This window comes from Lactuca saligna, chromosome 1 (genome assembly GCF_052625555.1).
Source record: "Lactuca saligna cultivar CGN05327 chromosome 1, ASM5262555v1, whole genome shotgun sequence".
Taxonomy (NCBI): Eukaryota; Viridiplantae; Streptophyta; class Magnoliopsida; order Asterales; family Asteraceae; genus Lactuca; species Lactuca saligna.
Window position 1 is genome coordinate 2,774,181 of NC_136417.1, and position 26,522 is coordinate 2,800,702.

The window sequence follows — 26,522 nt, forward strand, 5'->3', positions numbered from 1 at the left end:
CTCCACCGACCACCGTCTTTCACTTCGCCCCTTTCTTCTTATCTCAATTTGCTCTTAATTTTGTCAGGAAAGCTTCCATGTCTCTTGCAATTTCCTGCGCTTCTCTTTCTTGCATCACTTTCAGTTTCATCTTCTGTCTTTCTCTACCTCTCTCTTTGTTCATCTTCTGTCTTTGATTTTGCCCTTGTCCGAAGACATTAACAATCCTAATAAACCTTATACACCCTTTGTACCATTGCTGCTTCTGTCGATCGTTTCGCCGCCGTTAGCCATCTTCTCCCCTGTGAAGCCACTGGCCGGAGACAAGTCGCACCCCACAACAACACCGGTTCGACCCCACAGCTAAGGTTCGTATTTGTTTCATTTTCATGATGTCAATTTTTTTCCTAGCTTTAATTCTTTTCACGGGTTTCTGTTAGATTATTTTATGGGTTCTATCGATTGATAAACGTTTGTAATGAAATTAGTTTACATTTTTACTAAATCGTAAATCCTATTAGTTTCTGCGATAAATCAAATCGATGTCGGGAAGACAAGATAGCGACTCCGATGTTCCGGAGGAATTCACCGCCGAACAGGTAGTTCTTCGTTTCATCGTTAAATGACAAAAAAAAAAAAACACTTTTAGTTTGTCACTTCTGAATCAAAATTCCTAATTTGATTGACAGGCGATACAAAAGGACGAAGAGATAAGATCGATTTAGATAGAAAACAAAGCCAGATATGTCCATTGATTGTTGTTTGGGATAACACGGTCAACACCTGGAAAGTCGTTGATGTTCCCTCATGCCTTCTTACACTTACACTTCCAATTCATACTGACAGAGTTCATGCATGTTGATTTAAGGTTTGTCTCTTTTTTTCCTCTCCTACTTCTTCTCTGGAGTTCCATCTTCAACTACTCCATATTTTAGTCGGTTATTTTATTTTGACATAATGAACTCATATGTAATTTTGGACAAACCTTCTTTGTGAAAAAAGAAACTAATTTGGGGCTTATTATATATATATATATATATATATATATATATATATATATATATATATTTTCATAATTGGCAGATTTGAAGATGCACAACAACTGCTTGATGAAATGCCTCAAAGAACTGGTAAGATTAGTTCTACTCCATCATTGACTACACAGGCTTCTTACACACTTTCATATTACTTTTTGATAATGATGATAAAAATAAACAAGCAGCCAGAGATTAAATAAATGTAGTTGTATTACAAATAGCATGGCTTACCAAGTTTCGAGTGTGAAAGGTAGATCACCAACAAAAACCTGGCAGTGTCTTAACAATTAAATTACTAGAAAGTATTCAGGTAAGAACATCTTCTATTTGTGTGGCTGCCCTTTCGTTTCAGGTATCTCTCTTGATTCTCCCTCTTGCATTTCTTCGATTTTTCTTTTTGGAAAGGAAGATGGTTAATGGTTAATGGGTTGTTTTGCTTCCTGCAGTTCATCGTTTTGAAGGACCAAAACTGATGCCTTGTGTTTCCGTTAGCTTTTTGGGCAAAATGGTTTATTGAAGGGGTTGCGATAGAAAACTCCCAGATATCTCTTTCTTTTCCAACCTACATACAAGTGCTTTCATGCTCCAGCACATATGAAAGAAAGGTCATTTTTCAAGTTATAATTACGAATTTACCCTTTTCATCCACATACCAAATTTTGAAAACATTGGTTTCAGCTCTAAGATTTGTTAAATATCTTACCTCAAATGCAAACTCTTTTACCACAAAAGAAAATTGAAAAAAGAAATCCATGAAACAAAGTTAGCATCAATTTTGATGATGATTCACATACATTTATGCTCTGAAGTAATGGAAACTTCGAAAAGCATATCAAATTTCATTTTGTTACACTTTCTTGCTAAGTATTAAAACTGATATTTTGTAGTTACCTTATTGATTACATGTTTATATAGGTGGTTATTTGTTTCTCTTTGACAGCAAGGTCCTGAGTTTTTTTTTTTTTTGTAAAGATGGTCATAGTTGGAGGAGAAAGAAAGACGGAAAAGCCCTTGGAGAGGCACATGAGGACGTAAAAGTTTGACCTCTTTTCATGTTCCTTTTTTATTACTTTCGATATTCTTGCTTATGTTAAAATCCTTTTATGTAGGTTGAAAATGTTGAAGGTTTGAATTGTTACTATGCACATGGTGAACATAATCAGAATCATTTTTTTGAGTTCAGTAACATAAGAAGGAAGTTATTTGTCATAATTATGAGCAATGGTACAAACAGAGCTTTCACGCTTTAAAAAAAATGACTCTAGATTTATTTAATTTGTGATTAGGATTCGAATCACATGCAAAAATTAGAGTTATTTTTATTGGTCTTCTTTGAATGTACATATCCATCTAAAGCTCTAAAACCCAAGACCCTCCACCAATGTTTATCCTCCTATAACAAGCTTACAGCTATGGACAAAAAAAAATAAAGCATTGTAGTTATCTGAATGTATGTCTCTCATGCTATGTTTCTTATGAGTAAGGAGCAATACAGGTTTCTTATGAGACTTATATAAACAGTGAGTTATTGTTTAGCATCCCTTTTAGACAGAAGGTCAAAATGGACATTCTCAAATTGACATTATTCATTCACTTGAAAATTAAGATAGATGTGGTCCAAACCAAAGCAGAAAATAAAAAAATAACAATAAATTAAAAAAAAAACAGCAGACACTATTCACAAAGGGGCCTCAGGTTTAATAGTTATATAAATTACGAATTTACCTTTTCTCATACACACACAAATAAATTTTTGAATTTTTTTCAATTTGTTATAATTTCAGATGATCCTAAACTAATAAGTGTGTATGCTATTGGGTGCCAAATTGAGTTAATCGAATCAGTTCAAACTCAGGTAAGCTACCATTTACTTTATGCTTTACTTTTATAAAATTAATTAATTTTTAAAGGTTAATACTGATCTCTTCCATTATTGTATAAATCTCAGGTTTTCAGTGAAATTGCTCCTGTAGAATACCGATTCACAAATCTATGACAATATGATTGTTTGGGATTTTTTTTGTAGGTTTGTTCCGGTTTGTGTTGGGTTTCTCGGAATTGAAGATTCTAAGGTCACCAATTTAAGTCGGTTTGTTTTTTTTGCTTAAACGGTTACTGATTACTCCACCATTTGCTAATTGTTTCAACTCCCCGGTTTTTCATGGACATGATTTCTTTTTTAAAACTTAAAAATTTGTTTATTTGAAAGAGTTTTGCTATTTAGAGGTTTTGTTGCTAATGTGCTAATGCAAGTTTATGCAAAGGTTGTAGGCTTATGATGAATCTGAGGTTATGGTTCTTAAAGGTGAACATAAACTCCGAATTCTCAAGTCTTTTTGCTGAATGAACAAGTATTCTAAATTTCTATTACTAGGTGTGTGGAATCTGTTATTTCAATGACTACAACAATTCCGAAAAGGTGTATAATTATCAAACATGATGCTTATCTTATAGGAACCAATTCTCATAGAAATCAATAGTAATTGATTACTCTGTTGTAGCTCTTCAATTTCAAAGTTCCATTAAATGTTATTGTTTTAACAATTCACTCAATTACGTTTTCCTAAACGAATCCGGTAACATATTCAATATAAGGGAAAGAAAGGGAAGAAGGTTTGGTACAAATTGAAATACGCAAAAAAAAAAAAAAAAAAAAAAAAACACAGGCACAACTAATTCCACTCTAGTTATTATTATTTGACAAAACTTCAAAAATGGTCCATGTGGTTTTCAAAAATATCAAGTTTAGTCTTTAAGTTCAAAAAACCTCACAGATGGTCCCTATGGTTTCAAAACTTTTAATGTTTAGTCCTTCCGTCTAACACCATCAGTTTCTACCGTTAAGTGAGGGGTATTTTCATGATTTCAATACTCATGGACCATTTATGAGGTTTTCTATTTTTTTTTGGGTAAATTACACCGATCGTCCCTCGTGCAGGTGCCAAAAAGCACATTCAGTCCCAATTTTTAAAAATTAACTCGGACCGTCCCTCGTTTGATTTAACCTTGCACGTTTCATCCCTCAAAGACGAATTTATTGCGTACTGAGTCCTTGCTAAATTTTAAATGACCATAATACCCTTTTGTTTTTATTTTTACATTAATTTAACGTTTATATTATACTTTTCAATTAAAAAAAATAAATGCCCCTCCCTTTCACTTTCCCCAACCTTTCTGCCATTAACTATTACCGAGTGAAGAAAAACACATACACACATACATAGTCGATGAAAGGGAAAAAAGATCGATGAAAGGGAAAAAAGATGATAATTGTCGGACCATTACCGCCAAGCAATTATCAGTAACTGTAACATATTCACCAACCACCACCATCATCGATTATAGTGACAGATTGTGATGCGACTAAGGAAAAATTGATTTGGGAAAATCTTGAAGGAAAATGGTGGTGATGCTTGTAAGAAGAAACAGAGTTGTCGGAATCTACTATCACTACCACCAGAATCTACAACCACCACCACCGCAACCCTCCACCATCGACGGACCACAACCTTCCTCTTTTGTCTACAATCTGAATACTCCCTCTTTAATCTCCAGTGTGCATTCCAACGTTTCAGATCGACGCCGCCTAGGGTTTCAAACCTTCACCTTCATCTTTTCAGTTCTAAGATCGCCAAATCCGCCACACGCACTATCGGACTAGAAGCAACTAATGTACCAAACAGGATCCTACCCACCACTTGCCCCCTTTCGCTTGCAAAAAACACCCACAACCCACCAGCATAGGTAGGCGCCGATGGTGGAAGCATTGTTCCTGAAAACATCAATATCGTAAACCTCCCATGGAGCGTAACCGTGTTGTTCGAAGGATCTGCAGACTAATGCAAGAATGTGAGAATGAAGGGTGTTGGGGCTATACCGGGTTACGATAATTCATGGCTCGATGGTAGTGATTTTATTGATGGTCGATGTCCGATCAATGGAGAGGAAGAGTGGGAGAGAAAGAGGGAGACAAAGCTGGGGAAAGGGAAGGGGAGGGTAAGTTGGGGTGTAGATATATTTTTTTTTCATTTTCTTTTTCAATATTAAAATGATAAGTAAATAAAAATAAAATTGTAAAAGAAGTTATTAAGGGTAAAATAGTCATTTTATGTCATTAGGGACTAAACGTGCAAGAAAAACAGAATCAAGGGACAGTCCGAGTTAATTTTTGAAAATAGGGACTAAACGAGCTTTTGGACACATGTACGAGGGACGAATGGTGTACTTTACCCTTTTTTTTTGAAAAAAAAAGAAATTTTTTTTTTAAAAGGGTCACACCCTCTCTCTCTCTCTCTCTCTCTCTCTCTCTCTCTTTGGATCCACCAGCACGCCTCCATCTTTTCTAGATCGTCTTCTTCCATTCTTTTTTCAATTCACTCCCTCAAGAAGTAGAAAGAAAAAGGGAGATAGACGCATAGTATGAAATCGAAATCCAACGATTTCATCTCTATCATTGCTTATGAAATCGAAATCCAACACAAGCATTTAAGGAAACGAAACCCACCTTCAAGGAAGTGTTTTTTGAAATCGAAAGTTGCAGTTCTTTTGAAATCGAAACCTGCAGGTTATGTAAATCAGAATTAAGGGGTAGGGGTGCTTCGTTTCTTTCGTGAGGTTACTGAAAGCTTGATGATTGATTCAGGATGAGTTGTTGATCGATTCAAGCATAAAGAGTATAGATATGAGGGATTGTTGTTCCTCACTTGTTATTTCTGTTTAAGTTCATGGATAAATCGAGGATCGAGACCCATTAAAAGGCACTTGGATCATATCATGTCAATCATCATAGGTACTTCAAAATCCCCAAATTCTTCCATCCTTATATGTAACCTATACACAAATTCATAGATAACTTAATTAGTTTTTATCAGTTCGAATATAAATGCATCTCAGTTGTAGTAATTAGAGTTTTGATTTTGATTTTGGGGGCATTAAATGAATCATTCGAGAGAGTGGCGATTTATGGATTCTTGCCAAACATGATACTCTATCTAATGGAAGTTTATCACATGAAAGTTGTAATCGGAACAAGCATACTCTCCGTCTAGTTAGAACTTTCAAATGGTCTCTTTATTTTTGGAGCTTTCATCACTGATTCTTAATTGGGCCCGTTTCAGGTCTCTCTCCACCCTTGTTGTAATTCTTCCACCTCCTATATTGATTTTGATTTTGGGGAAACAAAGTAATGATCCAATTAAGTTGTGAATGGGTAACTGGATAAATTGTTATCTGCTTCGATGGTATTCTTTTCCGATTAGACGATGGAATGATTGGAGGAAAAGGGAACGATGATAGGCTGCGGAAACGAGAGAGAGAGAGAGAGAAAGACCCTTAAATTTTTTTTTTCTTTTTTTTCAAAAAAATAAAATAAAAAACCTCATAAATGGTCCCTGAGTATTGAAATGACGAAAATGCCCCTCACTTAACGGTAGAAAACTGATGGTGTTAGACGGAAGGACTAAACATTAAAAGTTTTGAAACCACAGGGACCATTTGTGAGGGTTTTTGAACTTAAGGACTAAACTTGATATTTTCAAAAACCATAGGGACAATTTTTGAAGTTTTGTCTTATTATTGAGTAAATTATTGAAATCGTCTTATGGTTTGGTCAAAATTGCACGTTTGGTCCCTAACTTTTTTTTTTGGCACTCGGATCGTCCCTGTGGTTTGATTTTGTTGCGTTTTTCGTCTCTATGGTTTGGTAAAAAATGCATGTTTGGTCCCTAACTTTATGTATGTAAGGGACAAAAAATGCAACAAAATCAAATCATAGGGACGAAAAACGCAACAAAATCAAACTATAGGGACGATCCGAGTGAAAAAAAAAAAAAAAAATTAGAGACCAAAGGTGCAATTTTGACCAAACCAAATACTGACTCTTTCTTTTTTTTTTTTTTTTTTTTTTTTTTTTTTTTTTTTTTTTAATACCTCTGTTAAATCACCGACATCTCTTCTATCTCTTTCTTTCTAAATGGTTCCCACCGTTATGGCTTCTCTACTTCTGATCGGTGCCTTCCAACGGCGTCTCCACCTTCATTCTTCTTGATGCCTCCGCTGCACCGGAATCAACCATTGGTAATCTGTGCGTGTTCAACAATCGATTTCAACCACAGATACAGCCGAAGCCCACATCCGAGTTCACGAATCGATTGCATCATAAATCTTTGGTTTCAAACATGGGTACACCACCGTTAAAAGTCCTAAAATCGATTATTTGTATTTCTGATTTCTCCTAATACTTTTGTCGACTCCGATCAAAAGCAACCACCTTTCTCCCCTATTGGAGTCGATGCTTCCCTGTGTCTCCATCTCCGCTCTCTACTGCATATCAATTCAGGCTTTTGAGGTGTTACAATAGAGCTCTATCGTTTGTTGTTTTTCTACCTGTAAATTCCCCTTGACACGTTCTTGGTTATTTTCTCAAAATATGTTGCTTAAATTCTTAACCTTTAACCGATTAGTTTGTTTTTTTCAGGTGTTTTGATTTCAGAATCACTCAATTCTACAGAAGAGATTAGGGAGTTACTCAAAGACTATGGTCTCCATTCCGATGAGTTCCTCTTTGAGCCTACTCCTTCACAGGTAAAGCAATCTGTTCTTTTATCTTGAAATTAACCTTTGGTAATTATATATTTTGAATGTAATTGTACATTGGAACAGTTTATTTTGTGAAACTTTTCTTAACGTACGTGTTCTCCGGGTAAAAAATTATCCTAATTTATTAACCCTAGCTTTTCAATGTAGTTGGTAGTTTACTGGTGTTTGTTTGTGATTTCTCTATAAAAATATGATGTCTACATCACCCAATCCACTTGGCAGTAAGGAAGCACATAGAGAGTAAACAACATCGAACCATGCGTACTTGATAGAATTCTTAATGTTCAATCTTGATTTATTGGCCTCTAACTAAAATGGTATGTATGTGTAGAGGAGGCGGTGGACGGCGTGGCGGAAAGAGTGGAAGAGATGGCGGAGCATTTCGTGGATGAAATAGGAAATGAATTGCCGGAAAAAGTTGAAAATATTGCTGATAAAATAGGCAAAGATGCTCACATGGTTTCTGACATAGTTGATAATAATCATAAACGTGTTATTTAATGAAAGGCTGACGAAGATCTTGTTGTTACATTGCTCTCAACTCTGATCAACAATGATGAAGTTGCATCAACAGCTCACTCATTTTTGGAGGCGAATAGTGGAGTTGATGTGTGCCAAAAGATTCTTCAAATATGGGATAGGTAACCCTCTCTTTTCATTTTTTTTTTTTTTTTCTTTCAAAATAGGTTAAATGAATAAATTAAAAAAACAAACCATGTATACTGATATTGTTTAAACTTTAAATGAAAGTAGGTTGAAGCCATCGACACAAGTAGTTTTGGCTGTGGCTTCGGAGATGAAAAAGCTGCAGAAACATAAAGACCATTTAAGGATTAATCTCACAAAAGCTGAAGAGGAGGTATTCTCATTTTACCTTTTTGTCACGAGTTATACAACCATGTTATGAAAATGTTGAAATATTAAACAATTATGATGCGAGTAGGTTATAGTCTTGTGTGATGAAAACATCTTAGACAAAGAAAACGCCATATTCTTGATTCTGGTGGGAAGCATAGCAACGATCCAACAAGGTAACACACTGCAACCCACCCAGTTTAGTTTGTTACACAAGACAGGACATAACAGAACAGGTTGTCTAGTGTTTGGCATGCATTGGACCGAGACCGGAACTGATTTCAACAACACTCATTCTGAATCTCAAGTTTGTGCAAAAGACGTAAATGCCCAGTCTCATAATCATGATCGCCGAAATGATTAATTATGCTTTTGATGTAATTTTTGTTTTAGGTGCAAAATCTTAAACGAAAATCAAGTCCGTGTCCTAAAGAGGGAAGTCCCATTGAGAAGAAAATAGACTTCAGTGATGCTGCTGGGTCACCAAGGAAACCACTGTCTCCATTGTTGCATAACAAGTAACATTTACAAACTATTATCAACTCTTGCATGGATTATTTTTAGAGACGTTTTTTTGTTGAAATCCTACATCATTAATATGATCTAGGATTGTAGAAACGACGTTTTTACAAAGATTTGTTTGAAAATTTTTGTTGAAATCTAATTTTGTAAGAGTCTTTCTAGAATCTTTGAAAACTTTGTAGAATTTTGATCTTGAGATCTTGTGTAGGTATCAAGATCCTTTTCAGAAAAAAGATTGTTTCAGAGGTTATAACTAACTAGGGGTTGAACTTCCAACTGATGCAGCGGAAAACCTTTTGGAAAGGTTGTAATTAGTTTTGAAATCGGACGATATTTAGGGTATCAGGTTCGGTGGAAAATGATATAAAGGAAAACTGATTTTGAGACTGACAATGTATTTGATATATGTTGGATCGAGACAAATTTATATCACAAATAAAAGTAAGACATTCTCAACAATATATTTGAATAATACAAATAAACATATTTTATAACAATATTAAAAAACGTAGTTTATAACGATTAAAATATGTCAAGTTTAAATGTTTGAAATTAGACTAAGCAGTTAAATTAGTTAGAATAGTAAAATATTGTAAAATTGAAATGGTCTCAATGATTTATTCAGATTTATATTGAATTAATTACGAAAAACTTATTTAGAAAAAAAAAACAACGTAAGTTATAAAAATATAGGGAAATGGATTTTGAAAATATGTCATTATTGTATAAATGGTCTCAATAATATATTCAGAAAGACTGATTTATAGGCCCCTGTGATAATAAAAGTCACATTTTAAAACAAAATGATAAATATATATTTAAAAAAGGACAGAACTATCATTTACCACCAATATAAGGCAAAACTTTTAAATTTTAACGGCATAAGGACCACCACCATAAAATAAAATGTTTTCGGAACGAAATTCATAACGTAACATACAAGAAGACCAAATATGTAATTTTGCCAAAATTAAAGAAAATTTGGCACAATCGATCTTGACTATGGCACACTAACAAAAATCCTTATTATAATGAACTATATTATGACATAATAGTTGAGAAGTAAAAGATTTCAAATTTAGAATATCGGCATTGGGTTGGTGTCTGATGTGTGTTGATGTTGCGTCGTGAGTACGATCGAGCTTTGAAAATGGATTGTTTTTATCGGGCTGAGTGAAATCCAACTATTCAAGTCCAATAAACCAATTTAAACGGTCTTTTATCGGTTCTATCATATCGGTTCAACATGGTTTTTGTAGAAACCGTCCGGTTCAATCCAGTCTAGATGTTGACATAAAATCGGTCATTGTTAAACTCATTTCTGGTTCCAGTTCGAACGGCCAATTCAAACGGATCTTTAAAACATTAGTTATACAAAATTAAGTTTTTAGAAATGGATGATTTGAGATATTTTTGCTATTCGAATTATAATAATCTTTATAATAAAATGTTTTCCAAAAGATTATATTATGAACTGACATATTACATATAATATATGAATCATATTCTTTAAGATCAATATATCATATAAATATTTTATGTTAGAACTTTATAAAAATGTATAAATTGTTTTGACAATACATATCAAGATTACATATTTTTATAGACAATATTACAAAAATGATCCCTATGGTTTGCCAAAAGTAACAAAATTAGTCCTTATTAATTTTTTTGATGCAAATGGCCCCTATGGTTTGCAAAACTTGCACAGATGGCCCTTTTTACTAACGTTGTTAGTATTCAGCCGTTTGGGACTGAATTAGCAAGGGTATTTTCGTCTTTTCAAGTATAAAAGGACTGGATTCACAACTTTAGGTAAACTATAGTGATCATTTTTTGTAATTCTTTCTAAAAATGATAAGAATGATAATAAATGAGGGGAGAAGGATTCGAACTTGGGACCTCCTTCCTCCTTCTTATTCAACCAAAGTTCTAACCAACTAGGTTACAGCTAAACTTTTTATTTAATTCCGAAAATTAATTAATATTATATATAAACGTAAATAACTAATAATAAAAAAAATTTAAAAAAAAATTAATAAAACAAAATATATTTTTAGCGTATTGTAAAAAAATATTTTTTACAAAAAGTTTACTTTTTTTACGTATTTGTTTTACATAAATTTTTTTTAATGTATTTAAAAAAAATACGTTTTCGTATACTATGTTATTACATTGCTATAATCCCAAAACGACTTATATTTTTACGTTTTAAGATCAAATCAAAACGACTTATATTTTTTACGGAAAACAAACTAAAGACGATAACATCAAGTAAAAATGCGTTTTTTTACATAAAAATGCGTTTTTTACGTAAAAATGTGTTTTTTTACGTAAAACATATTAAAGACGTTCTTCTTTACATGTGAGTGATTGATCCCTCACCCATATAACGTTTTTTTTACTTAAAAACGTTAACGTGATGACATATTATATGAAAACGTATTTTTACGTTTTCTTTACGTCAAAAATATAAGTTGTTTTGATTTGATCTTAAAACATATTTTTACGTTATGTGTGACAAACCGACATTTTGAGACAATATAATGTAACACCAGTCAAATTTAGATCAAAATATAACTTTCCTAAAATATTATTTGGGTTACATAAAGTAGTAGGAATTGTATCAAGGTTGTCGTACATATAAAGAACACTAAAATCCGAATTATAACGAAGAAGTTATGACCAATCTAAGATTCGCGGCAAAAACCGGCAACGCTGATAGATGTAAAACGCAAAGTTTCGATACAATAATTTTTAGCCTTAGGTATCTAAACGAAAGTCGTAGATTACGTTAAACCGTGATCATGCATAAAAAAGAACGCCCAAAACGGACTTCGTATGAAGAAGTTACAAATTTTCAAAGTTTCGTAACAGTGGTAGACAGCTAAAACCTCGAAATAAAGATCGAGCGATTTTTAGCCAACACAACCTAAACGAAAGTTGAAGACCCCGACAATAGGAGTTCAACAGTAAAAAGTCTGACAAAAATGGACACCAGATGAAGGAGTTATGGATTTTTAACGAAGTTATCGTGTCCCGGCCTATTAATTAAAATATAATTAAAAATAAAGTCAAAAATAGCCGACAAAGTCTAAATGACAGTTGTAGAGTATTTTCTCACCTTCGCGTGGATATAAAGAACGTCAAAAATGGAGCCCGTATGCGAAAGTTACGGATTTTACAAGTTCGTGGCACGCACACCGAAACGATTTACGCCCAGCGTACTCGGATACTAGGCTCCGGATCGTCCACGTCGACCAGACACTTCGCCCGAGGATGCGGTCAGTAGTGATGCAAGCGAACGCCCAGCGTACGAGGTACGCCCCGCGTAAGTCCGAAGTACGCCCAGCGTACCGAGGACCTCCAGCTCCTATAAATAGATTGCGAGGGTGCCGACTGCTTTTGCTAAAATTCTTCATTTCTCTCACTTTTTCACCTCGTTTTCCATGCCGACGACATCCCGACTTCCCGGTTTCAAATCTAAGCCCCGACAAAGGTCCGAAGCCCCGAGATTCCCGAGAATCTCGTCACTTTCCAGTTGAGGTGCCGCCCAGGAAAATCTTGTTTTCTTCAAATCATGCGCTTTCTTCGGTGAGTTCATACCCCTATAAACTACATTTTTAAATGTGGTATCAATACTTTTTATATACACTTTTAAGGGGGGAATACAAGTAAAGACACGATTATTATCGTGTGTAACCCAAAGTTTCACTAAATACTCATTTTTATCAAGTAAATCATATGTGATTTATAACCACTATATGGAACCCTTCGTACGCAAAATATATCACGATATCATCTTGTCTCTTGAAATTAAATATGTTGTTATACATATAAGAATCAAACATTGTAATTATACTTTGAGTATATGTGTTCATTTATGTCACCACAAAAGTTACACATTACATAACAAGTGAGCATCACACTATGGTTTGCTATACAAACAAAACAAACTTTTGGAAAAACTATAATAGTTTACGACAAAATTTTTTACATGTTAAAAACTCTTTATCAAATTGTCTTACATACTTTATGTTTCTTTTCAAATGCTGTTAAAATCGTATTTCAAACAAAGGTCTACTTATACTTAAAATTGTTCTTATCAAACAAACTATTTTCAAATCGTTTTATAAACTGACATCAAGTCAATATTTCTTATTTATTAAACTTCTTAAAGGTTATACAAAACTTCTTTTATATTTTTTTATTGCCAAATGCATGCCTATACATGTGTAGTTATATATATATATATATATATATATATATATATATATATATATATATATATATATTATGTATACACATATAGACATAAAAGTTTTCCATCAGTTGGTTTAGTACCTTTGGGTAGCAAAGGCATATTTCGGTTATACACACACTACTAGTAACTATAATAGGTATAGTTAAGATATACTACTTATCATTCCAAGTACAAGGAATCACACAAGAGTCAGTTTATTTATGAGTCCATACAAATACATTACATACTATATGAAGAGATACGATTACAAACAATTACAAGGCATACAATTACAAAGCATACAATTTCGAGACATACAATTTCAAGAGATACAATTACATAAGATAGTGTACTAGATATTCATGAAATTTACATACTACAAGTACCATATCAAAGAGATATTTTCATATACACGAACAAATGGACATTTTCATACGTAGATATGTTTTATACTAGGTTGTGAGACACTTCACGTACTTTCGAGTATGCATTATTAAGTCCTGTATTATATACCACAATCCTTTGTAGGGGGAGCGTGATACTTGTGTATAGATCTATACGGGATTGACAATCCCACACCTAAGTTGTTAGCTACAGCTAGGCCGGCAGGCCTGGGGTGACAAACGTCATAACAATGTTAACGTCTGAAGAACGTTGTTACAGACAGTCTGGGTCATTAGCATGATTATAAAACTCACATGGAGTATTAAAAACACATTGATTTACGAGGTTATCAAATACCTTAGCAATTATATATGTACACAAATCTACTATTTTAGACATGAAAAACATCATGGTAGTACATTTTTGGGACTTTTAAACTACCACCCACTTATAAACAAATAGTGGATTTTTGAAGCAAACATTCAAAACAGTCGAGTCTTAGTAAAAAGCTACATTTTATACTAGTAGAAAATATGGGATTTTCTAGGATTTTCAAACGTTTACAATTACTTACAAACATATTCGCTGGTACAAACTTTCCTTCAAACATTTATAGGTCTTTCTTTACAACTTTACGAATCAAAGTCACATAAATACTTATGAATTCACCAGCATTATTGCTGATACTCGCTTTCAAAATAACTTGTATTCCCAGGATATGGATAGACAGGTACGACTACTAGGCTCTGTGAAGACGGAGCGATCAAGACTCGTCTTTTATTTTTGAATATTCATTTTGTAGAATTATACTATGAATGAACTCAAATGTAATTAAAATTATACTATTAATGCAATGAAGGATGTTGTTGCTTGTTTACTACTTTGCATTGTTGTGATACATTACATGACGTCCTCCGCCCCAGAACGTTTCCGCCGTTCTCGGTTTTGGGGTGTGACATTATGTTATCATGTTCTTAATGTTTTTACGTAAAAACATTTTATACAGAATGTATTTTTTAAATATATAAAAAACATATTTTATACGTAAAAAAAACTTTTTTTTCTATGTGAAAGAAAAAAAAAACGTATTTTTATATGAAAACATAAAAATATGTTTTAGGATCATAGCAATGTAATAATATAGTATATGAAATCGTATTTTTTAAATACATTAAAAAATATTTTATGTAAAACAAATACGTAAAAAAAACAAGTATATTTTTTGTAAAAAATATTTGTTTTACAATACACTAAAAATATATTTTGTTTTATTAATTTTTTTTCTAAATATTTTTTATTATTAGTTATTTACGCTTTTATATCATATTAATTAGTTTTTGGAATTAAATAACAATTTTGGCTCTAGCCTAATTGGTTAGAGCTTTGGTTGAATAAGGAGAGGAAAGGAGGTCCCAAGTTGGAATCCTACTCCCCTCATCTTTTATCATTTTTAGAAAGAATTACAAAAATGGTCCTTATGGTTTACCTAAAATTGCGAATCCAGTTCCTTTATACTTGAAAAGACGAAAATACCCTTGCTAATTTAGTCCCTAACGGCTGAATACTAACAGAGTTAGTAAAAAGGGCCAACCACAGGGGCCATTTGCATCAAAAAAATTAATAGGGACTAAGTTTGTTACTTTTGGCAAACCACAGGGACCATTTTTGTAATTTTGTCTATTTTATATTAGACCAAATAAAACTATATCAATGTTAAGTGAGATTAAAAATTATCATTTATACATTTTTGTAATTAAAAAAGGAATGGGGGAATATATGCCTTCGTTCGATTTACAGGGGTGGTAGATCCTAAAAGCTTCAAGGAAGTGATTAATGGCACGCTATGCCTTGGCAGCAAGTTGATGATCAATATTCCACTATCCGTAGATTTCCAAGGAGGGACATGGGAGCAAGGAATCACAGCCCGGACGGTGGGAACCCCCTCGTAGATATGTAGTCAATGAAAGACTTAAGAGATAAGAGAACCTTTGCAGAAGTGATTCAAAAATCCCACGGTCAACCTCTACCCCCTCCGCCGCCTATAATACATTTGACCCGGTTCCTAATATGGTGGGATGGTTACATAAGAGCACTCTTATTGGCGAATCCCCAACCCTCAATCATCTCTGTTAACTTCCCTCGCTCCTGAGTATGTACAATGACGACGATATAAAAATCAAATACATTAGGGTCTCAAGGTTGCGCTTCACTTTGATAACTCAATAGCAGCCCGAGGTTTTTTTGGAAAATAAAGATAGATGGAAAGAGTTCTTTGTTTGGCATAAATCAGGGGAAACAACAGAATCGGAGTTTGACAAGGTAGCATGGGTCAGAATCTTTGGACTTCCTTCAAAACTTTGGGGAGAAGAAAACTTCGTGGCTATTGTCCAGAATTATGGAAGGATCATCTCATCCTTCGATGAGATTCCTTCACGTAATGATTATTCCTAAGTAAAAATTGGGGTTCTAACCAAAGAAAAAAGATTGATAAACGATGTAGTAAACATAATTTCCCAAGAAGTTATCAGCAATATCTCAATTGTTGAAGTGGAGGACGATTGGTTCCCACTTAAGTTCGACCAGCAGAGTGAGTCCGACAACCAGGTGGAGGAAGTAGAAGATTATAGAGATGATGAGGATGACGCGATTGAGGGAGTGTCAGACACCTGGATAAATAACGCTGATGATACAGAACTTGAGGATGGTGAAATCATTCCGGAGGGGAAGGATGTAGCGAATAGAAAAACGGACGGGGTCCTGGCCGGTGACAACTCCAATGGAATACCAAGCGACACGGAGGTTCTGGGGAAAAAAAGCTGGAGAACGAAACGATGCATGGGGAATTCAATACGCATGCACAAAATTCAAATGTAATTAATTTGGATGAGGATAACTCACAAGAAGATACAAGCAACGATTGCATCTCCCATTCTGTCACACCCCCGAACCAGACGGCGGAAACGTCTGGGGGCGGGTGACGTCATCTTGTATTATCATCACAGTGCATATAAATGAATCAAAGACAACATCATCACCATACATAAAATATACAAACCATCATAGTTTTTACATAATTGTATTTGTTTATAACAATACATCCAAAACATCAAGTATGGTGAGAAACAATAATACATCAAAATCTTCATTCCTTATCGACCAACCTGTTTTAACATGTTCCTGAGAATACAAGTCATTTTGAAAAGCGTCAATATATAAAAATGTTGGTGAGTTTGTATGGATGTTTGTATGAAAAGTTTTGTAGCAGTTTGTAAACACCAGAAAATCCGATATTTTCCGTAAATGTAATTTGAGAGTTTTGTTGCAAATCTAGTGTTAAAGCATGTGTGTTCCTGTTTTGATAGTGTATAAAGAGAGAGTTCCAGAAAATCCTATATTTTATGTTGTAAGTATACTGTAGTATATAATATGTTATTTCCCAGAAAATTCGATATTTTCTGTTTGTAAAAGAGTAGTGGTCTTAAAACCCTAAGACCCGACTAATGTACTAAATGTATAGTTCGTACAATGTATCAAGAGTGTAGTATGTGTATTTCATAAATATATTGTGTTTGTTAATCTCTATGTGAGTTGCTATAACCATAATTGATATGACTGATATGCCTGTCATGACGTTCTTCAAGCGTCGGTTATGGTAAGACATTTGTCACCCTAGACTGGCACGTCTAGCTGTAGCAAACATCTCAGGTGCGAGAGTGTCAACCCCGTATAGATCTATTCATAAATTCTCGCTCTTCCTCGAGGAGACTCTGGTTATAACTACAAGGCTTACGGTATACGCTAGGTAGGTACGAATGAAGGCGTGTCTCACAAGAGCCTTAACTAAATTTACGCGAATGGTGTATCCCATTATTTAACGTTATAAATAATGTTGCAAATGTGAATTTTGACTACAAACTAATAGTGATAATAATATAATTGTTTTATCTAAAGTGTCAAAATATTTGTTATTATCGTGAATAACTTCTAGTTATCCCAAAGTATCGTAAATAATTCGAGTGTATTAGAATTCTTACTAATGGCGCGGTTATTATAGTATTTGTCATAAAAGGCCCAATTTGAATGTCATCATCCCACATGGCCCAATAGGAATGTTAATGGTCTTATAAGGCCCAATTAGAGTAAAAATGTCGTAAAAAGTCTGTTTGTTACCAAAACGATCGTTTTAGTTCAAATAGTACCAAAAATGACATAAAAGGCTCACTTTTGTTAGAAATGACCATTTTGGCCCAACGAAAACCGAAAATGACAATAAAGGTCCACTTTTGTCAAAATTTGATATTTTGGCCCATTAAAGCCGAAAATTACAACAAAGGCCCATTTTTGTTAAATATAACATTTTAAGCTCTATAAAACTATAGCGATCGTCTTCTGAGATATTAATTAATTTAATTTCTTGAATGCTAGTGGGTTTGATTAGTAATTGTCATCTTGGATTGGATTGGACCTTCATGATTTTTGGGTCGAGATGTAAGCTGCCCATAAGCCGTACGCGGGGCGTAGTGCCTTAGTTTGTGCGGGTTGTGAGAGGCGTACGCGCAGCGTACCTAGAGGTACGCCCAGCGTACGCGACCAGGTGGCGAAACCCTAATTTTAGGGTTTGAGACGTATTTAAACCCCATTTGGATTCCTCACTTATCCTTCACCCCCATAAAACCTTAGTTCGTCCCTTTTTCCTTGTTGTGTGTGTGGTTGATCTTTTGGGCTCATTTAAAGTTGGAAAGAAGAAGAGAAGTGGAAGAAGGAGAACTTGAGTACCTTGAGCTCAAAGATCTGGGATCATTCCTTCTTTTGGCATTCAAAAGAGGTATAAAGCTTCCAACTTTCCTCTTGTAAGCTTAGATCTTGGAGTTTTTGGAAGTTTGGACCTTTTAGGTCCAAAAGAAGAACCTTTATCATGCAACTTCGTTTTTGGAGCTTGGGATTCCCATAGTAGTCAAGTTTCGATTTTTGAGGCTTTCATGAAACCATGCATGAGATCTAGCCACCTTCTTGGTTATAAATGGTTGTTTTTAGAAGTTTGAGCTTAAGGGATTCTTGTAAGCCATCAAGTAAGCAACTTTATGGTTTAAGACGTGGGATAAGACCTAGATCTAAGATTTTAGCTTCTGACCCGGATTATTAAGCACTTAATGCGACTTTTGTCTTAACAGGGCTGTACCCTGGGCGTACAAGGAGGTACGCGCCGCGTACAAGCTAGCAGCTAGTACGCTCAGTGTACCTTGGTGTACGCCCCGTGTACGCTGCCAGTTTAGGCTTCGAGCGTTTGGGCCTCGGTGTGGGTTGAGTTTTGGACTTAGGGTCTTTGGGCCTTAGTGGCCTTCAAAATTCAGTTGTTGTGGGCTAAAGATTAGTATTGGGCTTGAGTAAGTCCCAATAAAGGGTTGTGGGCCCAATGGAGAAAATTGGGCCATTAATGGGCTAATAGTAAGCTTGGAAAGCCTATCTTGCTGTTGGATTTCTTGAAGTTAGATTATGGGCCCATATGAGGACATAGGACCAATTTAGGAAATTGGGCCTTTAGTGCGGCCATGGATGGACTTAGAAGGAATTGAGGGTTTTGGGCCATGTTGTGACCCATGCTATAGCAGGGGTAAAATGGTTATTTTACCCATAGGAGAATCCCTATTCTGATTTAGTATTTTATTTCCCATGATAGCTGGGAAGCAGCTGGAGCAGCAGTCTGGGATTTCTCATTCAGGAGTTCAGCAGTTAGCATCACGAGGTGAGTTTCCTTCCAGTAGGAACGGGTCTAAGGCCACAATGTCGGCCCGTTTAACTAGTAGTAGTTTTCGGACTTCAGCCTAGTGCAGTAGTTAGAATGTTTGATGCCTTCGTGGCTCAGAAAGGGTTTATGTGTTATATGTTCCGGGCTACGGCCTGATGCAGTATGTAGTTTATGTGTTCATGCTAGTTGATATGTTTATGCTATGCTATGTTATGCTCAGTCAGTTTCCAGACTTCGGTTCAATGCAGTTAGTTCCGAACTTCGGTCCGATGCAGGGGACAAGGTACTAGTCAGTTCCGGACTTCGATCCGATGCAGTTTCCGGACTTCGTTCTGATGCAGAGGGCAAGGCCTGGTTAGTTCCGGACTCCGGTCCGATGCAGTGGGCAAGGCCCAGTATGTGTTATACGTTATTGTATGGTATGTGATAGTTTGGGGGAGCTCACTAAGCTTCGTTCTTACAGTTTCAGTTTTGGTTTCAGGTACTTCCGCAAGTACAGGGAAGAGCTCAAGATGATGACATCACACACACCACAACTTCAGTTTGCCCTGGGAGTTGATTTAGCTTTTCATTGATATGTTTTGATTAAGTCTTGATAAAGTTTTCTTGTGATACGTGTTATGGTTTTAATATATTGATATATGGGTTTTATCTTATGGTATTGATATAATGATTTTAGTAATGATTAAACAAAAATTTTTGGGTCGTATTTTGGGATGTTACAAAAACCGTGTTTTGTCAAATAAAGCCCATTTTTATGAAAAATGACACTTTAGGCCTACTAAAACCATGAATTGTCACATAAAGCCTATTTTTATGAAAAATGACATTTTTGACCCATAAAACCGTGGATGTCATTAAAGGCCCATTTTATTTATCTTTCTTGTCAAGTATGGCCCTTTTGTATACTTTCTTTAGTTTCTTAGTAACTTTTAACATGTTAATCTTTCCAAACATCATAAAAAGTCACATTGGGTAACTTGTTTACTACATCTTCAAAACTTGGAAGATATATCGAATTTATGAGTGTTTAACATAGTTTCATAACATATTTACACAACATCATGAACATACACACAAACATGCATAAATACTAAGATTAAACACAAAACAAAACCAAGCTTGTATTCCCCATAAAGATGAAAAATATGAAAACAAGGGGTATGAAGCTCACCTTGATGTTAGTTCGGTTTTGAAAAGGAGAATGAAGGTGTTTTCGGCCTTAGCTAACTCCTTTAAGAAGAGTTTCAAAACTTGATGGTTCTAGGAACCTAGAACATGAAATAAAGTCATGTAAGGGGGTGTTCTTAGCATAAAATGGAAACTAATAACTTGTGTATGATGACAACTTACCAATAGGATGATACTTGATGCAAAGCTCTAGAGATCACACACTAGGCTCACGATAATTTGCAAGAGGAAGTGAGAGGATTTCTTGAAGTTTTGAGAGGAAATTAGGAGTGAAATGAAGTTTGAAACAATTTTGAGAGGAAATTAATCCTTCATCCATTTTTTTAATAAAACTGAGAATTAGGAGAGGGGAAAAGAAAAGGAATATTGGGCTTGGATTAGGTATATAGAAGCCGAGAATATAATAGCCCAATAAAGATTTTTCGGTCCATGGATCCCTCATACGGGCTTACAACCCAAAATGGTGAAAAGAATGGGTTTTCGACCCATAGAAACAAAGTGAGTGGGTTTCGGCCCAATAAGGCCCATGAAGAGTCTTATGGCCCAAATACTATTGTTTAATAAATATGGGTACAACTAGGGTCCAAATGTGGATTCTTGGACCAAAAGAACCAAGTTGAGGGGTTACTGGCCCATTAGGCCCAATAAGAGAATCCCGGTCCAATAAGATGCTTGAACCGGGAAGTTAGGGTTTCAAGCCCAAAGTTGAGTGAATGCAACGTATTGAATTAGGTTTAGAGCTTTCACGAGTGAGTTTTGACTTGAATTGTCATTTGTGAATGAATAACTTGTATAACATAAAACTTAGGGTTACAAGATACATCAGGAGTTAATTACACGTGAACATAATTTCCTAGCCCAAAAATGCTAGTTGTGACACATTCCAAGGAGAAGGAACTAATAGTTGAAATTGGGAAAAAAGTGGGCTTCGATATCAGTACAGAGGATTCGATCCTCAACGAAGTCATGGGCGAGTATGGAGAAGTTTTTGGCTTATAATGAATTGCATCAATTTAAATGTGCGTGGTTTGGGGGAAGACCACAATGTGAATTGGATTCTTAGACTCAAGAATAGGCACAAAATCTCATTCTTTGGGATTCAAGAGACCCAAATATCAAATACAAAGGAGATCAATGTTGTTGGGTGCTGGGGATCCAATGGGTTTGAGCACACTGGAGTAAATGCAGTTGGAAGATCGGGAGGCCTACTCAGTATTTGAGATACGAAGCTCTTTTCGGTTTTGGACATTATCAAATCTAGATATTTTTTATTATTTCTCGGGGAGTTGTCAGGCATTCCAACCCCGGTTAATTTTGCCAATATTTATGGTCCTCAGCAGGTCTTAGATAAAGCTAAATTGTGGGATGACTTGCTTACAATTAAAGACAACAAAGTTGGAGCTTGGGTTTTCCTAGGAGATTTCAATGCAGTCCGGAGGCTAGATGGAAGAATGTACTCCCAATTTTGTTCAATCACAGCAACATGATTCAATAATTTATTCTTGTGGCGGGTCTTATTGACATAAAAATGGGAGGTTATAAATTTACATACTCTTGTACTGAAACTTAGCAAATTGGACCGATTTCTCTGCTGCCTAAACTTCATTGATCTTTTCCCCTCCGTATCTGTGACGGCCTTAGATAAGGAATTATCCGATCATTCTCCAGTCCTTCTCTCCTCAGTGGTGATGGATTTAGGTCCATCACCGTTCAAATTTTTGAACTCTTGGATGGATCGCGATGGATTCAATCAGGAAATTCTCTCAGATTGTACCAATTTCAAGGGGTATAGGAATCCAGACTCCCTTTTTGCTGCCAAACTCAGGCACCTGAAAAATGTAATTAAAGACTAGAGAAGGAAAGAATTTTGGAAAGAGCAGGAGAAGCTTAATCAAATTAAAAATAGAGTGAAGGAACTTGACACTTTGGCCGAGACTAGACCTATAACTAAGTCTGAATTTGGAGAGCGGAGAGAAGGATTCCAAAAAATTGGGGACATGGAAAGGGCATTAGTTACTGATTTAAAGCAGAAAGCTCATATTAGATGGGTTATGGATGGGGACGAAAACATAAAGTTATTTCATACTTACGTTAACAACAAAAACAGGAAAAAATCAAATTATTGGATTGATGATTTATGGGCGCTGGTCTACCAACCCGGTGGAAATAAAAGCGGAGGCCCTTTGTTTCTTTAGCTCTAAATTCCGTGAGAGACATACTTCTTGCCCTAGTCTTACATGCAATCGGTTTTTGCGACTATCCCATATTGAAGCTCAATCACTGGAGTCTACATTCTCCCAGGAAGAACTCAAAGCAGCCGAGTGGGCATACGGCAACGACAAAGCCCTAGGGCCTGATGGCTTTTCCTTTAAATTCATTAATTCCCATTGGAATCTCCTTGAGGCAGATATAATTAATTATGTGAAACATTTTGAACTTGTGGGCAATATATCTCCAAGCTGCAATAGTTCCTTTATTTCTTTGGTCCTAAAAATTAAGGATCCTCCGAAGATGAACGATTATAGACCCATAAGTTTGATCGGATGCCTTTATAAGATAATTGTTAAACTCTTGGCGACAAGGTTAAAGAAAATAGTAGGATCTATCATTGGAGAGGCTCAGTCAGCATATGTGGCTGGGAGGAACATCGTTGATGGGCCTCTCATTTTTAATAAGGTGTGTTCCTAGGCAAAGAAATTAAAGAGGCAAATTCTGCTTTTCAAAGTAGACTTTGATAAAGCCTTTGACTCTATCAATTGGAATTATATTGACTCGATGATGGATCAAATGGGCTTTGGGTTGAAGTGGCGATCATGGATTCACAGTTGTTTGTCTTCTGCTAAAAGCTCAGTTTTGATCAATGGGAGTCCCACGGAAGAGTTCGCCCTGAAAGGTGTAAGGCAAGGTGATCCCCTATCACCATTACTCTTTATTATTGCTATGGAAGGCCTGAACGTGGTGATGAAGGAAGCATACGATCATGGCATCTTCAAAGGCGCGAATCTCCAATGAAATGACTCATGCATATCGCATCTATTTTATGCAGATGATGCGCTCTTCCTTGGTGAGTGGTCAAAGGCAAATATAAGTAACATGGCTCGCATCCTTCGATGCTTCCATGCTTCTTTGGGGCTCAAAGTAAATTTCTGTAAATCTCGGGTTTTTGGCATTGGTGCTTCGCAGCAACAAGTGAATAAATGGGCACGTCTTCTTGGGTGTGAGCCATCTTCCCTCCCATTCATATACTTAGGGTTGCCGGTGGGAGCTAACATGAAGTTAAAGAAACATTGGCATCCAATCTTAGACAGATTCAACGCCAAGTTATCTGAATGGAAAGATAGAAACCTATCTTTTGGTGGGGGACTCACTCTCATCAAGTCGGTACTGTCACACTTACCTTCATATTATTTTTATATTTTTGTTGCTCCAGGTGAAATTCTCAATGAATTGGAGAGGATTAGACGTCGCTTCTTATGGGGTGGCTCGAAGGACTGATAAAGATCTGTTGGGTGCGCTTGGATAAGGTAGTTGCTGCAAAGGAAAAAGATGGTTTAAATGTTGGCTCCATAATAGCTTTCAACATAGCCTTATGTTGTAAATGATGATGGAGGTTAAGAACTGAACCAAACTGTAACGCCCGGGTTTTCAGGGCTAAGCATTTTTGTCAATGTAATAGTCTAGGTCAACTATTGTAACTCTTTTTGAAGTAATAAATATGAAATATTTGAGTATTATGTGAATTATGTGTGTTTATGTGTTTATTATTTAATTATAAATATATAATTAATAAAGAATAAAAATGAGCGTCAAAATTAAAGTGTGAGATAATCCTGATATCTCTACATAAAGTTGTAGAATATGTCTCAAGGTTTCCGTGCATATAAAGAATGCCGAAATCCGAGCTATAAAGAAGAAGTTATGGCCCGCCAAAGTTTTACGACAAAACCGGCACGACACCGGGAAACGTAAATAGTGAATTTACGATAGAAGACTTTTTAGCCTTAGAAATCTAAACAAAAGTCGTAGAATATGTTAAACTAAGAACATCGATAAAAAGAACGCCCAAATCTGACTTCGTATGAAGAAGTTATGATTTTTCTAAGATTCGGCTTAGCAGTGCACGGCCTGAAACTCGAATTTTAGTTCGAGCGGTTTTTGGCTTACGCAACATAAATGAGAGTTGAAGATCTCATTAATAGGAAATCAACGGTAAAAAGACAGACAAAAACAGAGTCCGTATGTAGAAGTTATTAATTTTACGCAGACGTTTAACAGTATAATCTCCTTGTACTGTTAAATTTAAGATCGGTCGAGAATTAGCTAACGGTGTCAAAATGAAAGTTGTAGATCTTATTATTACCTACGCGTGGATATAAAGAACGTCAAAAACGGAGGTCGTATGTGAAAGTTACGGATTTTAGAAGTCGGAAGTGTGCTGTGCGAAAATGGGTGATGTGGCACAATCTTGGCCATTGCTTTCTCCCCAAGGCTTGCCACCAGATGGTGACATGTGGCACCAAGTTCAGCCACATTTCACCCTATAAATACCACCTCTCCCACCCTCATTTTCTTCACACCTTTCCCATTCTTTCTTCTCTTTACTCTCTCTCTCTCTAGAACCTCTCTCTAGCCCCGAAATCCCCCGAAAAGCCTAGGGAACCTCCCTAGCACGAGGCGGAAGCCCCGGAGTGCTCGAAGGCTCTGAGAAGAAGAGCTTTTCGGCTCGGGAACGCTGCTCCAAGCAAAGCCCGGTTTTCTATAAAACCCGCTGTAAGTGAGCTACGCCTACGCTATTTTTAATATAACTTTTATTTAATTATAGTAACGTTATTAGGAACTTATAATAAATACTTGGGCTATTATTATGGGTTATATAAGTATTTTTTTTTACGCTTATATAATAATAATAATAGCTAGACTATTAATTAGTCTCGACGAATAATAAACTAAACTCTAGTGGTAATAATACTAGGTTTCGTCGAAGAAAAATTCTTTTTAAGAAGCGAAGCGCTGTCTGAGTTCGGAATCACCACCTTTTCCGGTGAGTGCATAGTTACCTTCAACTTACACATAGATATGAAGTATTTTATATAAATTACGTGCTATGTGTGCATATTATCTGAATACTTGCTATCTATGCTAGATGAACGTTGTTATACATGTTTTCAATGATTTAAACTGTATATGTATTTTATATCTACGAAAATGTTGGGGTAAAACATGGGTAGATGTAATAGGTGATGTGTGATAAAATGATGAGAGGCCTCGATGTTGTTGTTGTTGATCCAGTCATCTAGCGGAGTATAGATGACGACCACGGACTCTTCTAGACAGTCCAGTGGAACACTAGCAGGTTCGCAACCTGTAGGTGTTGTGAACGATGTGTTCACCGGTGTACTCCATCCCCCACATGGTTGCCTATTAGGACATTTATTGCTGAGGAATCCCCTTAGCAGTAGTGTCCGTCCCGATGATGATCCTTAGGCTAGGTCCCTTATGATAGGTGTTTAGGGACGTAAAGTGAGGATAACGGGAACGGGTAATCGGGTTATTGTTGATTGATGAAATTAATAAACTTATTGTGGGTTGAAAACCCTATGTGCTCACCAGGCTCCCAAGCCTGACCCACTCAGTTTTATGCATTACAGGTAGTGGCGCATGAGCATAGGTGTGATGTTTTGGACGAGGGATTACGGATATAGGCCTGTAGATATGAAATAATGTAGTAAGGCTTATATTGTACTGTTTATACTTTTGATCTGTACGAACATAACATCCCGAGTCTTTTAATGAAATACATTTCTATGGAAATGCTTTTGATAAATCTTTATCATATTATTGTTTTGGGACAAATTCCGCAACCCTTTTATTAAAAGATAACTCTGATTTTGAAATAAAGTATAAACAAAACCGGTCTTTTCTGGCCGTGATTTTGGGGATGTCACACAAACTCATTTTGGGCAAAGTT

General features: G+C 35.7%; 1 protein-coding gene and 2 long non-coding RNA genes across 15 annotated transcripts; all 3 read left to right on the top strand.

Annotated features, from left to right (window-relative positions):
- Window positions 1-2: 2 nt before the first annotated feature.
- LOC145027656 (uncharacterized) lies at window positions 3-3,489 on the top strand. Of its 11 annotated transcripts, none has more exons than XR_013675555.1 (9): window positions 5-347; window positions 501-578; window positions 669-847; window positions 1,063-1,621; window positions 1,989-2,053; window positions 2,126-2,240; window positions 2,801-2,871; window positions 2,965-3,321; window positions 3,391-3,489. It is a non-coding gene; the product is annotated as an uncharacterized LOC145027656 (long non-coding RNA). The 11 variants fall into 11 exon arrangements; XR_013675629.1 differs by having other exon boundaries at window positions 7-347; window positions 1,063-1,368; window positions 1,463-1,621; window positions 2,965-3,489; XR_013675780.1 differs by having other exon boundaries at window positions 7-347; window positions 1,063-1,109; window positions 1,202-1,621; window positions 2,965-3,489.
- A 3,478-nt stretch (window positions 3,490-6,967) lies between these two features.
- On the top strand, window positions 6,968-9,449 carry LOC145028288 (uncharacterized). 3 transcript variants are annotated; one of them, XR_013675990.1, is made up of 7 exons: window positions 6,968-7,402; window positions 7,492-7,598; window positions 7,945-8,254; window positions 8,364-8,472; window positions 8,557-8,644; window positions 8,862-8,986; window positions 9,199-9,449. It is a non-coding gene; the product is annotated as an uncharacterized LOC145028288 (long non-coding RNA). The 3 variants fall into 3 exon arrangements; XR_013675974.1 differs by having other exon boundaries at window positions 6,969-7,402; window positions 8,367-8,472; XR_013675983.1 differs by having other exon boundaries at window positions 6,969-7,362; window positions 8,367-8,472.
- A 13,892-nt stretch (window positions 9,450-23,341) lies between these two features.
- LOC145047536 (uncharacterized) lies at window positions 23,342-24,077 on the top strand. The gene is made up of 3 exons (XM_078995830.1): window positions 23,342-23,459; window positions 23,601-23,935; window positions 23,985-24,077. The coding sequence occupies exons 1-3, from the start codon at window positions 23,342-23,344 to the stop codon at window positions 24,075-24,077; spliced, it is 546 nt and encodes a 181-aa protein (XP_078851956.1).
- The last annotated feature ends 2,445 nt before the right edge of the window (window positions 24,078-26,522 follow it).